We start from the raw sequence: 15,139 nt of genomic DNA, 5'->3' as shown, positions 1-15,139 counted from the left end.
GGATTATTTGATTTCTCCAAATGGAATGAAGCTATTTTATCCTCTTGTTTCAACTGGGGTTTTCAAAGAGGATAAGTGCTACTTTGCCTTTAGGAGCAGCAAGAAGACCTGGTAGGTAGCTCTGGATTGAAATATATCTGAGCAACATGCCAGTGGTGCATTTTGGGAGCGAACACATGGCTAATTCTTTCTTATGATCTTGGCATGGTCTACAGCTTGACACACAGAAAAAGAAACCTTCAGTCTTAACCTAAACTGTTTTGGCATGGTAGAGTGTGGTAGTATGATGAGAAAAAGACATTTCTATTGCTGTCTTTCTGGGTTGGTCTAGTGAACATTTCCACTTCACACATGAGTACAAGGTACATATCCCTACATAATTATGGACAGTTACATTTTTTATTCTACACCCCACTGAGCAGAAACAAACCCAGCCAAGACTCTGCTTTCTATTTTAAACTCCTCACTCTGATAACTGGAATTACCTGCTGAAGGAAATTCCATAGCTCAGTGGTGATAATCTCCTACAGGCAATTTCAACTAATTAGGGGAAAAATGTCCTAATTTACAAGGGAAAAGACAGTTGTCTTGAGAATAATTAATTTCCACTATGAAAAATGCATATATTAGTATGGTTACCTACAAGAACTAATTACCTTTGTCTTTGACTATTTGTCTTTTCTGGGATGTTGCTTACTTCAAAATGTAATTAAAATATTTAGCACATAGCAAGTCAAAAATCATTGCTCTGCTGCTTTAATGCCAGCATGCAAGGAAGGAAATACTGGTTTGTAAACAAACTGCAATATTTCATTTTAATTTCTTTGGACAAAGACATTGGACATATATTGTGAGATAATGTCTGTTTTCATGCTAAGTTTTTAGTTAATTTGAGATGGAACTGCCTTATACTAATTCTGAGAGTGGCTAAAGAGAAAATAACATTTTTTCCCTCATGTGGCTGCTTTACTCTTGTGATTTGTGGGTGCTGAGGAGCTTTGGATGATGTTTATCTCTTTTGGTTGCTCCACAATCATCTTCAAGTGCTTGTGTCTTGGAGATGCAATAGAATGTGTTACAGATAACTGCCATGTGAACTGGCAAAGTGGAGACCATGGATCCTAGCAAGTTTTCTGGTTCCATATGGTGTTCTGTAACCTTGCTGTTCCTCATCAGGAGGTGGTATCTGTTTCCTCTCCCCTGAACCTAAGTAGGACTCTATGATGCCCTCAAAAAATAGACTGTGGTAGAAATGATGCTGTATGACTTTCTAGGTGAGGCCATAAATCCAGCATGACTTCCCTTTGTTTCTGAACATTAACTCATAGACCTCAGCCACCTTGTTGTGAGGAAGCCCACACCACATGAAGAGACCATGAGTAAGTTGTGCAACCAAGAGTTCTAGCTGAGATCTTTGCCTGTAGCCAGCATTCATCTGCAAGCAAATGAGTAATATTGCAGAGGATTCCAGCCTCTAGCCTTTGAGTTGCCCCAGTGAAGAACAGGAAGGGCAGAAATGAGTTGTTCACCAATTCCTGTTCAAAATGCAGATTTGTGAACAAATTTGTGATAGTTTGTTATGCTACCAAAGTAACTAAAGATAAGACTTAATTAATGAAAAAATTGCTTTTGAGGAAGGGCAGCCTGGGTGGCTCAGCGGTTTGGCGTCTGCCTTCAGCCCAAGGCATGATCCTGGAGTCCCAGGATCGAGTCCCATGTCGGGCTCCCTGCATGGAGCCTGCTTCTCCCTCTGCCTGTGTCTCTCCCTCCTTGTCTCTGTGTGTTTCTCATGAATAAATAAATAAAATCTTAAAAAAAAATGCTTTTGAGGAAAAAATTGTTTATCACTTTCAGTTAATGTTTTTGGAAGAAGGTATTTTGTGGATTAAGCAGCAGTTACACAGTCCATAACAGAGTAAGTTTAAATGGCTGTCAAGATACAGGTACATGCCTGCATGTGCGTGCACATATGTGCATGCATGTATAGGAATACACACTCATTCTAATAATATACTTCAACCTTGCCATCTATAATGTAGTGTTATCTGACCTTCTTAGATTATTCATAGGTTTGCTCTACACCAACTGGAACACAGGGAAATCTTTATTTCTCTGTTTTTTTCTCATCCATATTTTTCTTCAAAGGCATAAAGAATATTTATAATTTTTCCCCTTGCCTTGGTTTCAAGGTCTGTTGGTGCCAGTCTTCAGAGGCTGACAGGCCTGCTCACCCTTCTTCTGGGGACTATAAAATGCTATCTATGTGACTTGAATTGTCATGAATCCAAAGAATGAGGAGATGAGCCTTGAATGGAAATATGTTCAGTTATAACTCCTCTTCCCCCCATCACTGGAGACGGCACTATAGCAACTCTGTGATTTCAAAAATAAAACACATGTCAACCCATTGCACCCTCACATTCTTTAGAAATCTGTGAAACAAGGAAAATAACAACTTTCCACCCACCTACCTCACAGTTGTGTGGGGTGGAGTAATGAGTTTGTGCTTGTGAAGTGCTTTGTGATGTGGAGGGGCAAGGCTGCATAGACTGTATTGCTAACAACATCAGATAATTTGGAAATGCTATCAGAATTTACCACTGAAATTGCTGCATCAATCTTGGCATCAATTCAAAAAAGCTCACCTGATGAAAAAGCACTCCTCTCCTCAAGCACTAAAAATTGCCTTTGGAATTGTGTTTAAGCAATTGGCAGTGCAGTTTTCCTTCCTGATGGCTTCCATCATTGGCACTAATGGAAACTCATTTATACCATTGTCAGTGGCTCTTCTCACTGACAGGAATGTATGTCACTCTGGGGATCACCCTGTGGCTTTCAGCAGGAAGTCTGCTCTGCCAATTTGAATACAAACCTTTCCATTTCTTTGTCAAATACAGCCAAGGCATTTTTCACAGCATTGAGAATGATTTGTTTTTTCCAGGTGTTGATTGTTCTTTGGAACTAACAACATGGTTTCTTTTTATTTCACAAGCCTATGCTGACTGCAAGGATCCTTTAGGTATTAGGACTGGTAGTCATCTTATGTATAAAACTTCCAGAAAAGAGAGCTAGAAGCTCAATGGAGTATGAAGAAGCCATTTAGCCACAAGGCAGATGTTTAGAAACTGACAATATTAAGATTCTCCTGATAGGAGAGTATATTTTCTCTCTCAGCCTACCACACCGGGGCCTTTCTGGAGGAGTGCCAACACAACATCTAGACAAGAAAGCAAAAATTTCACTTGGTCCTTGGAACACTTGGCCTTATCCTGGGGGATGACAAGCTGAGCATTTCACATCTCACAGAAGCCTTGGCACATGTGGCTGTAGTTCAACCCACTGAAATAGAGAGTATAGGGGAGTTAGTGTAAATTTGGCTAACATATTCTATCTTATGTGTATACCCATCTTTATTCTTTTGTTTTTGTTTTTAGTGATTTCTTAGGGCAGGTGGCCAACATGCTTTTGCAAGTTTGGAAAACTCAAATATCTTCTGGGGTCAGGCAGTAATTAATGTTAATGTTTAAAGTAGTTCTGGGTGTAAGAAAATTGGGAATGCTTGGGCCCATTGGGAATACCTAACTGTGAGAACTATCTATATGTGCTCATATTTTAAAAAACACTGCAATGGCCAGGCGGAGCAGGACTAACTATATAATTGCAGTCCAGTACACAATGAAAACATGGAGCCCTTTTCTCAGAACTTAAAGATAGCAACAACAGAGCATTAAACCTAGTGTGGAGTCCTTCTGTGCATAGTTTGGCCTTTTCTAAAATGTCATATAACTAGAAGGACATAGTATGAGGCTTTTGTATCTGGCTTCTTTCATTTAGCATAATACTTTTGAGGTTCATCTGTATTTTTTGTGTGTCAGTGGTTCTTTCCTTTTTATACTTGAAAAGCACTCAGTTTTATAGATGTATATCACCATTTGTTTATGCGTTGAGTAATATTTGGTTTGTTTCCAGTTTTTGGCAGTTGTGAATAAAGCCACTATAATAATAATTCCCATTCCAGTCTTTGTGTCGACATATGTTTTCCCTTCCTTTAAATAACTAGAAGTACAATTATTGGGTCATGTGATAAGTGTGTGTTTAACTTTATAAGAGCCATTTTGTATTTCTACCAGCAATATATGAGAGGTCTACTTGCTCTGCATTTTCGTCAGTAGCTGTTATTGTCCGTCTCTTTAACTTTATTTTATTTTATTTTTTTAAAGATTTTATTTATTTATTCATGAGAGACACAGAGAGAGAGAGAGAGAGAGGCAGAGACACAGGCAGAGGGAGAAGCAGGCTTCATGCAGGAAGCCCGACATGGGACTCGATCCCGGTTGTCCAGGATCCCGACCTGGACTGAAGGCGGTGCTACTGCTGAGCCACATGGGCTGCCCTGTCTCTTTAACTTTAGCAGTCTTAGTAAGTATGTAAGAATTTTTAATTTGGATTGCCCTGATGAGTAATAACTTTGAGCATCTTTTTATATTCATATTGGTTATTTATATTTTCTCTTTTGAGATGTCTGTTGCAATATTTTGCCCATTAAAAAATGGATTGTCAGGACACCTGGGTTGGGTGGCTCAGTGGTTGAGTGTCTGCCTTTGACTCAGGACATGATCTGGGGGTCCTGGGGTCAAGTCTTGCATTGAGCTCCCTACAGGGAGAGACATAGGCAGAAGCAGGCTCCATGTAAGGAGCCCAATGCAGGACTCGATCCTGGACCCTGGGATCACGCCCTTAGCTGAAGGCAGATACTGCTCAGCCACCCAGGTATCCCAATAAATAAAATCTTAAAAAAAAAATTGGAATGTCTTCTCATTACTGAGTATAAGAGTTAGTTATGTACTCTTGTCAGATATCTTTTCCTAGTCTAAAATTTCCTTTTTATTTTCTTAACAGCGTCTTTCATTTTTTATTTTGTTTTGCTTTTTGAGAGAGAAAGTCCGAGTGAGGGGTAGTGGCAGAGGGAAAGGAAGAGAGAGAATCTCAAGCAGGACCCATGCCCACCACTGAGCTAGATGTGGGGCTTGATCTCACAACCCTAAGATCATGGCCTGAACCAAAATCAAGAATCAGATGCTTAACCAACTGAGCCACCCAGATACCCCTTAACTGTCTTTCAAAGAGCAAAAAATTTTAATCTCAACACTGTCAATTCTATAATATTTTAGAAAATAATTGTGCCTTTCAATGTCTTTAGAAATCCTCACCTTATTCCGTTTCCCAAAGATTTTTCTCCTCTGTTCTAGAAATTTAATAGTTTTAGCTCTTTCATATACAGTACATTTTGTGTTAACTTGTGTGTTTGGTGTGAAGTCGGATTCAAGATTTTTTTTTCCTTCTTCATGAAAATGCAGTTGCTGTAGCATTATTTGCAAATTTTGAATTATCATTTGGAAAATTTCAGACTGAGCTCTATGTTGATTTGATACCTCTGTAATAATAATATGTTTTCTGTACATTTTTGATGATTTTTCCTCTGTTTGAATCATTTCAGAAATGAGTCTAGAGTAGACTTCACGATTGCCCAAACTGTCACCACAAAGAACCATAATTCAGTGTCATGGATAAAGGAGAGCTAAATATTTTTTTTCACATGCATGATGAAAAATACAATTATACAATATTATTATTATTTTTTGTTATTTCCTCTGGCTTAGAAGGCATTTTGCCAGTCAACCCTGGGTGCAGCAATAACCAGTTAGCTGATCAGTGACCTCTTCTTCCTGAGAACTCCATTTACCAGTCTTCTTTTTAGTTGGCTGTGATCACGACTGAGTTCCAGTCACTGGAATGTGAGTAGAAGTCATGTGTACATGGGACTGACCCATAAAGACCTCCTTGACCTTGCCTGCTTGGTTGGATCTAGCTCCATAAGTCATGTGCTGAAGATGGCCAAGCCATAGATTGTAGGCAGTCCAAGTCACCTGGAGAAGAGCTGCCTCTAGGACATTCTATGACTGAGAAGTAAACCACCATGGTGTTAAATCACTGAGATTAGAATTTAATTACTCCCTTAGGATTGTCATCTAAGGGAGTAATTCTTCAGTAAGTATAGACATGGAATTTGTCACTCTCCCTAAAATCTTCCCTTGGCCTAACTGCTGTGTTCTAGGGGAAGACTCTGCCTCAAAGATGGTGTGTACTAGCTGTCTTCAAAAACCCCAGGATCTCAGGCAGAGCCCCAGTGGCGCAGCAGTTTAGCGCCGCCTGCAGCCCAGGGCGTGATCCTGGAGACCCTGGATCGAGTCCCACGTCAGGCTCTCTGCATGGAGCCTGCTTCTCCCTCTGCCTGTGTCTCTGCCTCTCTCTCTGTCTCTATGAGTAAATAAGTAAAATCTTAAAAAAAAAAAATCTGTTAAAAAAAAAACCCAGGATCTCAATTTCCATTTATTAGTGATACATTCGTTGTTGCTTATTGCATCTTTTTAGAAGGACAGAACCTTAAAGTATGGTTATCTCTTCTTCACCTCTCTGGTCTGTGGATAAACAGCCTTGAGAATTCTGTAGTTATGGTCTTCTAATTTGAGAAATGTAGGTAATTTCTTTGTTGTTTGTGGTAGACAGAATAATGCCTCCTCCAAAGATGTCCTTGCCCTAATTCTCCAGATCTGTGAATATGGAACTTTGCAACTGTGATGAAGTTACGGATTTTGAGATGGAGAAGATTATTCTGGAGAATCTGGGTCGGCCTAATGTAATTAAAGGGTCCTTATGGGAAGAAGGGAGAGAGTTAGTCAGTGAAGGTGATGTAACAGTGGAAGCAGATTTAGAGACAGTTGAAGAGGCTATACTCCTGCTTGAAGATGGAGGAAGGAGCCTGGAGTCACCTAATGCAGGTGGCCTTCAGAAGCTGGGAAAGGCAGGGGAATGGATTTGTAGACCCTCCAGAAGGAACTAACTTTGTTGACACCTGGATTTTAGGACTTCGGACCTCCAGAACTACAAGATGATAAATTTATGTTGCTTTAAGCCACTGAATTTAAAGTAATTTGTAACAGAAGCAAAAGGAAACTTATACGGTTTTATCTGGGATTTGTAGTGTAATTTCAAAGTCTTTAAAATTATTACATTTTCCTCTAGTGTCTTATCTACTGTAAGGGGGGAAGGAAACCAGGAGTAAGTCTCTGTCCCAGGATAAGTCAGAATGGGGGCTGACAACACTGTAGTTAAAGATGAACAAAAATTACAGGTCAGGTTGTAACCACAGTTCCCAAATCCTCCACTAATGGGCAATATAAGGTGTTTATGAGGAACGAGGCTTCAGAACCTTAACTTTTAATGGAAAATTCTGTCATTTTTCTCATTTAAAATGAAGAGTAAGTTATAACAGGAGTAGTGTCGGTTCACTGTGGTTTTATTGTTGTTGCCAGTTATATTCATATATTCAGGTAAGTGAGAAATTACTCTTCTTCCCATATATAACTGGGGATACTGGGAATCTGCCATCTCAACCCAGCCACCTTTCTTGTTTCAAATGACCTAGCTCTCCTAAAATATTTGAGTATTTTCTGTTTGGGAAAAAAACCAATTCAGTCATGAAACCAAAACATAGTCTTCTCTCTTTCTCTTTCTTTCTTTTTTTTAATTATGTGAAATTATTCTCCCAAAACTACATGAAGCAGAAATCATTTGTGATAGAAGGACCTCATGTTTATTTCAGAGACAGCCCTTGTTCCTGTGTTTCCTTATCTTTCTTCTTGTTAAGAAAATGCCCTGGCAAACACTATGTTCCCATCTGATGAAGATTGGGCAGGTTTCAGCCAGTGATAAATCATTTGCAATGAATGCAATCACCCTTTAAAGACTTTTTTTCCACATCATTTCACATTTTTTATTGTATTCTGTACATCACTTCAGAAATACAAGAATAAAATCTTCCAGATTTGCTCCAAGTCTAAACTGTGCACAACCAACCAAACAAACAAAAAACAAAACACACACACAAAACTGTGCAGATAAACAGAGTCCTGTGCCCATAGTGTTGGCAGCTGTTATTGAGCAGGGTGATTTCTAACAGGGCAAAACCAAGCTGTATCAAACACACTTTCCTATTATAGAGAAGGACAAAATTCCCCAGGGGTTTCCCCTACTTGTCTGTTGGTGATATGTGCACCTGAACTCTTATAGAAATTCAATTAATTTCCCTGGATTTGGGGATAGAATACGTCTCAAAAGTGAGCCACATAAAAGTGCATGGAGATAAATAACATCAAGGATCATCATTAAACATTTACCGAGTTCCCACAGGGCCTTGCACATTGTCCTGCTAAGTTTATGATGTCTCCTCTCCTCAAGGGCAGAATAACCACTTATTTCACCTCCTCACACAGTATCATACTTTCCTCACAGTCTTGGGGGAGGTAGCACAGACTTTTCAGTGTGGGAAGCCTAGTGCCTATGGCCCATGAAAACGTTTTAATTTCTTTTAAAACCAGCAGAAAAGGCAAGACAGTAATCCAGCAGAGATTAGATTATCTTTATATAAAGAATCATAGCAATATAAAAATCAGTATACTTAAATTAATATAGACCTGTAAATTTATATAACAAATTTATATGAATAATTCATATGCTAAATATGAATTACTATAAGGATTTATATATACATATGTAATTTTTATTAAATTATAATTTGTGTTTTCAATGTTTTCTAATTATATAGTAAGACAAACAGTATATATTTATATTGTATATATTATATGCACAATATATGATATATCTGATATATACATAATGTGATTTATATTATATAATTAATTATATAAAGGTTGATCTAAGGTAAACTTAACACATTCATCATTAGCTTATAAATATATGTATATAAGTCTTTATAAATAAATAAATACATACATACATACATACATAAAAATGCTACAACAAAGTTCCAAACCTTCCATCTCTGCTGAGAGAAGCATCTGGAAAAAAAATTCTCACTTAGGGGTTCTCTCCAGAATCTAAGAGGGCGGGTAAATTACCTGGGAACTAGAGAAGGCTCAGGTAGGAGTCAGAGGTGCTGTAGGACAGGGACATACAGGAACGCACTAGAAGCTGGTTTCCATCCTGCACATTGGCAGTTTGGGGAATGTGGTGTAGTGACTCCCTGCCCCTGGGCTGCTCTAGGTCCTTCGGAGGGAAGGGGCTGGTGGCTGCCAAACACACTGGGATTCCTTCCTTTACTGTGACTGAACACAGAGGCAAATCCAGCCACCATTTGCAGAATGGTGGCCTCCTTCCCCTGACTTGATTTTGGATATGGAAAGTTCCTTGAAACTAATGCAGCAGGTCTTTGCCCTTTCCTATTAAGGACAGGACTGTATTCACACCCAGTGTTGTTGGCAAGGAAGAGACAGCACCATTCCCTACTAGAGATGTTTGGCTTTTTGTGTGTGTGAAATTTTAATACATCTCTCTTCACACCTGAAAGAGTAAGTAGACAAAAAAATCAGAAACAGCATTTAAACATTTTCAGCACACTTTTCTCAACTGACATATATACATCTGTATACCTCAAACTGCAAAATATTTTCAAAGTGCACATAGAAAATTTACCAATATCAAGCCTATATGGACTCATAAAGTAGCAACAAATTTAAGAGATTAAAAGCTTACAGAGTATATTACTTGACTATAATGCAAGAATTTTAGAAATCAGCCACAAACAGGCAACTAGAAAGTTCCCCAATATTTAGAAATTAGGATAATTCTAAACAGTTCATAAGTGAAGGAAAAATACAGTGGAAACTGGAAAATATTTGAATGGCAGTGAAAACATGGCAATTCAAAATGTATGGGATTGGGTAAGGACCATGAATGGAAGACCGTGTTTTCCATTACAGGCATGGATGAGAAAAGGTGAACTGCTAGAAACTAAGGATCTAACCATCATCTCCAGAAGTTCACACAGTAGATTAACTCAAAAGAGAAGAAAATAACAGAAATGAGTAAGATGGAAAAGAAGTATAGAACAGAAAAATCAAGAGAGTCAAAGTTCAAAAGCAAAGCTTGCTCTTCGAAAGCACTCGTAAGATTGATAAATCCATAGGAAGACTAATGAAAAGGAGGCATGAGAAACCAAGTTCAGGAGTGAAAAGGAGGATAGAACTACACCCTTGTGCCAGACATTAAAAAGAAAATAGTCTTTTACCAATATATGTCAGTATTTAGATGGAAAGGATGAATTTCTGAGAAAACATGGAGGAAATTTGAATTGTGGTCTGTTTTAAAGAAATGAAATCCATAACTAAAAACGTTCCCTTAAAGATAACTCCAGGTCCAGGTAAGCGTACTCGTGAATTCTTCCAAACATTTAAAGAAGCAGCAACCAGTTGTACCTAAACTCACGGAGTTTTCCTTTCACATAGAGAATTATTTCACAAACATACATCCCTTCTGTAGTGGTTGATGGTGACCCCCCCAAATTCATGTCCATCTGAAACCTCAGAATGTGACTTTATTTGGAAACAAGCTCTTTGTAGATGTACTACAGGTATTAGGTAAAGATCCAGACGAAATTATGCAGTATAAAATGAGCCTTATGCCAGATGAGAGTGTCCTGACAGCAGGCAGAGACATACTGGCCACTAGAGCAGAAGAACATGTGAAGTCATCACCCTTTAACAGTTTGACCTATGAAGAAATGAACAGAAGATTCTTTTAATTTTTCCATACAAGAATCATACACCCACTGTCCACAGAATGGTCTTCAGAAGAAGACCCCTCAACTTGAAGTTATCCCCAACGTATGTTCCTAATATAATTCCTGAGAGAAGTTTCTTTCCAGAGGAAAGCAAAGAACCCTGACATTTTTTAGGTAGCATTTTAGCATTACCATCTTCTCTGTCACACAGAAGCCACCAGCTAGGTGCTGGGTTTCTCAGCACCTTTGTGGAACACCTCTTGGAATTGCTTATGACAATGCTCTTACCTCCTCTGTTGGTGTTCCCCTCCCAGGAAACAGCCTACTGATGAGGATGACACCCTTACCAGCATGTTCCTGTCACAAGCCCAAGGAGAGTGGAACATTCAGCAGAGGACTTTACCCGCAGGGCCATGCTGTGAGATGACGGTGGGGAAAAAGTCCCCTGTTGTATTCTCTGCAGGTGGCTACACTTGAGTGCCTTTCTGTCCTCCTGTTGCCCTGCATTCCCTCACTCAGTCTTATCTTATGACGTAGTCTGCAAACCTAAAAGGGCTTATCACATCTGTCAAACTGAAGAGACACTGTTTGCAGACCCTAGTAGGGATCCTCCAAATACTCCTTTAGCCTAAGACTTTCTCTAAAGACCCACAGGCAATTTCTGCTTGCTCTGGAACTTGAGGTGCGTTTTGTAACACCTGGCCCGGTAGTTGTTGATCTCATCTCCAGACACTGAAACCTGTAGTCCTTCCCTTCAGCACAAGAATCCCCAAGGAGGCTTGTTAAACATGCCTATTCTCTGGCCCTTGCCCAAGATTCACACTCACCAGGTCTGGGATGGCATCCAGGAATCCACACGCATAACAAGTTCCCCAGGTGATCCTGTGGCAGGTGGTCTCTCCTCCCCTGGGCCATTGAGAAACAGCTTGATTATTGGCACTTTGGACCCCTTGTCTGGGAGACCTGGGATTGCCCTCTTTGAGTGGAAAGAGGATAATTCATTTCCATCCATTTTAAAAATGAAGAAAACCGATTCAGCAAAGAAAAGCAATAGCATGATGGGTATATGTTCATTTCTATTTGACTCACAGGTACATATTGTACAAGGTAGGTAGAACCACCCAGTGTGGTCCAATTCCAGATAATTCAGTGAAAGAACAGAAATTAAAGGTGATGAAGTGTCCCAATATTTATTATTTCCTGAATATTTCCTCATTTTCTCTTTGGGCTACCCAAATTCTCCTTTTTTTTTAAACACCCAAACTTGGAATCTACCTTTTTGAAGTCGACCCTATTTTCTGCAGTATTCCTCAAAGTAAGTAAGGAAACAAATCGTATCCATGGGTCTCTGTCCTGTAACCAGGCACTTGTTCACATATACTCACATGGTTTGCTTCAGGGTATGGGTTTTGGTCTTGAAAATCTGTTGAGTGCAGAAAGTTAAATTTCTTCCTCTTTTCTCCACCAGCATGGTGTGAATGTCAGAGCCTGGTTCAGTTTTCTGTTTCACTGCTGTTTTTAAAAACAAAACAAAAAACCAGAAAAATCACGTATGCTGCTAGGTAATGAAATCACATGGTCTTTCAGAACCTAGTTTCAAAGCCTTGCTGTGAAGGTGTACATCTGAGGGGATGTACAGAGAGCAAACTCACGTGGCAGGGAGTGAGGAGGAAATTGAGAAAAAAAAAAATCCAAGATGTTATGTGGAATGGTGGGTATGTGGTGAGGAAACCAGTCACTTAAAGAAATTTTGGGCAGTTGTACATGCTTTAGCTGGCTAGGATACAGAGATCTCCCTACAACTTTGAGGGTCAGAAGGGGCAGCAAGTGACCCAGCAAAACAGAGCCAAAGTATGAATGAGGTCATACGGCTCATTACCTTAACCAGGGTGTAGCCTACTCCTCTCCGTCATGGACAGGCATTGTGAATGTTTCAGGCCTGTTAGCTACTTTACAGCTAGACCATTCTGGGCACTCCAATTCCAAATAATTCAGGGTGGGAAGGAAAAAAGCATTCCAGTCATTTCAGCATTTCATTAAGCTGTGATCAACACACCAAAGAGGAGTGAGACCAATCAAATTGTAGGTTGTTTTGGACGAAAGCTCCATCTCAGTGCTTTCTCACTTCAGAGGGTGGCATGTTAAATATGATTATGGAATATTATTGGGTTATTAATATGTTTGTGAAGTTTCTGGTAATATAGAGCAGCACTTTGGCTAGTAAGTCAGAGAGAAAGGATGCAACCCTCTATATGACAAGAAACACAACAAACCTATACATGTGGAAAAGGTCTGAAATAAAATATTTAAAAAGGTCAGGCGATTAAGCTTAAATGATGGAGCTGTGGCTTCATTTTATTTTCCCCAGATTTTCTTTAATAAATAAGACCTATTTTAAAGTGAAAACTCTGAAAAATGTGTTTTGTGGAAACTTTTGATAATTTTATCGCACTTTCCAAATATTTTAAGTACTGATACAGTTGATTATCCTGAATTTAACCATAGGTGCTTACTTCCTTTAGATGATAAACATGCTATTCTCATCCCCTCAAAAAGAAGAAATCTCAGTCACAGTAGTTGAGCAATTAGGCGCTTCTAGTCTTAAATATTTTTTTTAAGATGATACATCCACTGCAAATGGGTTAGCAACTGTTTAACATATGTATGTTTTTTAAAAAGCCAGTTTGTAAGCACCACGGTACCAAGAAGAGAATTCTGCTTTTTTGTTCCTCTCCCCATAGACCTTGCTTCCTGCAGTGAGCCGTACTCTAGATGTGGGCCAGGTGTGATGTGAGGGGGCAGCCCCTGGGATCTCATTAGCAATGTAGACACTCAGGCCCCACCCAGACCTGCAGATTGAGAAGCTGTGTCTTCAGGATACCCCGAGGGGATTGATATGTCCATGAAAATGTAGAACTGCTCTGATGAGCTGTTAATATAGTAGAACATCTGTGAGTGAAATCTGTGTTTACATTTAGGAAGTGATTGTTGGTTATATGTCTGGAATGCGTTTGGTTATTGTGTGTTATCTGCAATAGGCCCGTCGCCTCCCATCCTTTATTTTTAGTTATCCATTTTTCATGAGACTGATCTTTATGATAGAGCACGCCAGTTTTCTTACATGAGTGGTTCTTAACCAGGTAAAAGGTGTGAAGTAGAGAGACAGATAACCCCAACTCATATCCCCAGGGGACGTTTGGCAATGTCTGGAGACATTTTTGGTGGTCACCTGGAGAGGTGCTATTGGCATCTAGTTGGTAAAGGCCAGGGATGCTGGTCGGCATCCTGCAGTGCATAGGACAACCCTCTTTCCTCTGCAGATGTTTTCTCTAAGTACCCCCATGCAATCTTGTTTGTACTTTTTCTCTGTACTGTCTCCAGTCAAGTAATTGTTGATTCCACCACTGTCCAAATGATCAGATTCATTTGTTCACATACTAACCACTTGAAGCCTGGTGTTTTGCACTTATTTTTACCCCTCCTACCTTTATACCACAGAGGAGAAGTGCCCTTCCCATCCCACCCCACCGTATCAGAGGTCCATGAGGTCAACAGCAGCCATCATGAATGATGTTGCCTTTGCTTGCTTGTTAAGAACAGTACTTGTCAGCCTTCTGCACTGTAAAGTTAGTGTCTTTCCTTCCTATACTCTCTTCTTTGGATTTGAGTCACTATGACCAGTATAGCTATTAATTTTACTTTTTTTTTATTGGAGTTCAATTTGCCAACATATAGCATAACACCCAGTGCTCATCCTATCAAGTGCCCCCCCTCAGTGCCCGTGACCCCCACCCCCTGCCCACCTCCCTTTCCACCACCCCTTGTTTGTTTCCCAGAGTGAGGAGTCTCTCATGTTCTGTCTCCCTCTCTGATATTTCCCACTCATTTTCTCTTCTTTCCCCTCTATTCCCTTTCACTATTTTTTATATTCCTCAAATGAATGAGACCATATGTTTGTCCTTCTCTGATTGACTTATGTCACTCAGCATAATACCCTCCAGTTCCATCCACGTCGAAGCAAATGGTGGGTATTTGTCGTTTGTAATGGCTGAGTAATATTCCATTGTATACATAGACCACATCTTCTTTATCCATTCATCTTTCGATGGACACCGAGCGAGGCTCCTTCCACAGTTTGGCTATTGTGGACATTGCTGCTGTAAACATTGGGGTGCAGGTGTCCCAGCGTTTCACTGCATCTGTATCTTTGGGGTAAATCCCCAGCAGTGCAATTGCTGGGTCATAGGGCAGATCTATTTTTAACTCTTTGAGGAATCTCCACACAGTTTTCCAGAGTGGCTGCAGCCATTAATTTTAAATGCCTTCTTTTGTCCCAAGGACAGCCCTCTCTCTCAGAGAGAGGGACCTGACTAGGGAGCCTGATGTGGAGCTTGATGCCGGGATGCTGGGATCATAACCTGAGCCAAGGCTCAATCGACTGAGCCACCCAGTCACCCCAAATGATTTATTTACTTATTTTAGAGAAAGAGAGACCGTGTG

General features: G+C 39.9%; 1 protein-coding gene across 22 annotated transcripts in view; it reads left to right on the top strand.

Annotated features, from left to right (window-relative positions):
* The window catches only part of LOC112652600 (uncharacterized), a 430,970-nt gene that overhangs the window by 55,663 nt on the left and 360,168 nt on the right, over positions 1 to 15,139 (top strand). For 16 of the 22 annotated variants that reach the window (XR_007409448.1, XR_007409445.1, XR_007409444.1 and 13 more), the window contains exon 3: positions 10,954 to 11,068. Coding sequence is in view for 6 of the 22 variants with exons in the window: in XM_049107667.1 (XP_048963624.1) it covers positions 10,954 to 11,102 (149 nt within the window). In the remaining 16 variants the exon portion in view is untranslated. Of the gene's footprint in view, positions 1 to 10,953; positions 11,103 to 15,139 lie in introns of all 22 variants that reach the window. The other 6 variants (XM_049107667.1, XM_049107665.1, XM_049107663.1 and 3 more) reach the window with 1 other exon arrangement.

The sequence above is a fragment of the Canis lupus genome, chromosome X (assembly GCF_003254725.2).
Source record: "Canis lupus dingo isolate Sandy chromosome X, ASM325472v2, whole genome shotgun sequence".
NCBI lineage: Eukaryota > Metazoa > Chordata > Mammalia > Carnivora > Canidae > Canis > Canis lupus.
The sequence above is the reverse complement of the archived record's forward strand: the minus strand, read 5'-3'. Positions and strand labels throughout refer to the sequence as shown.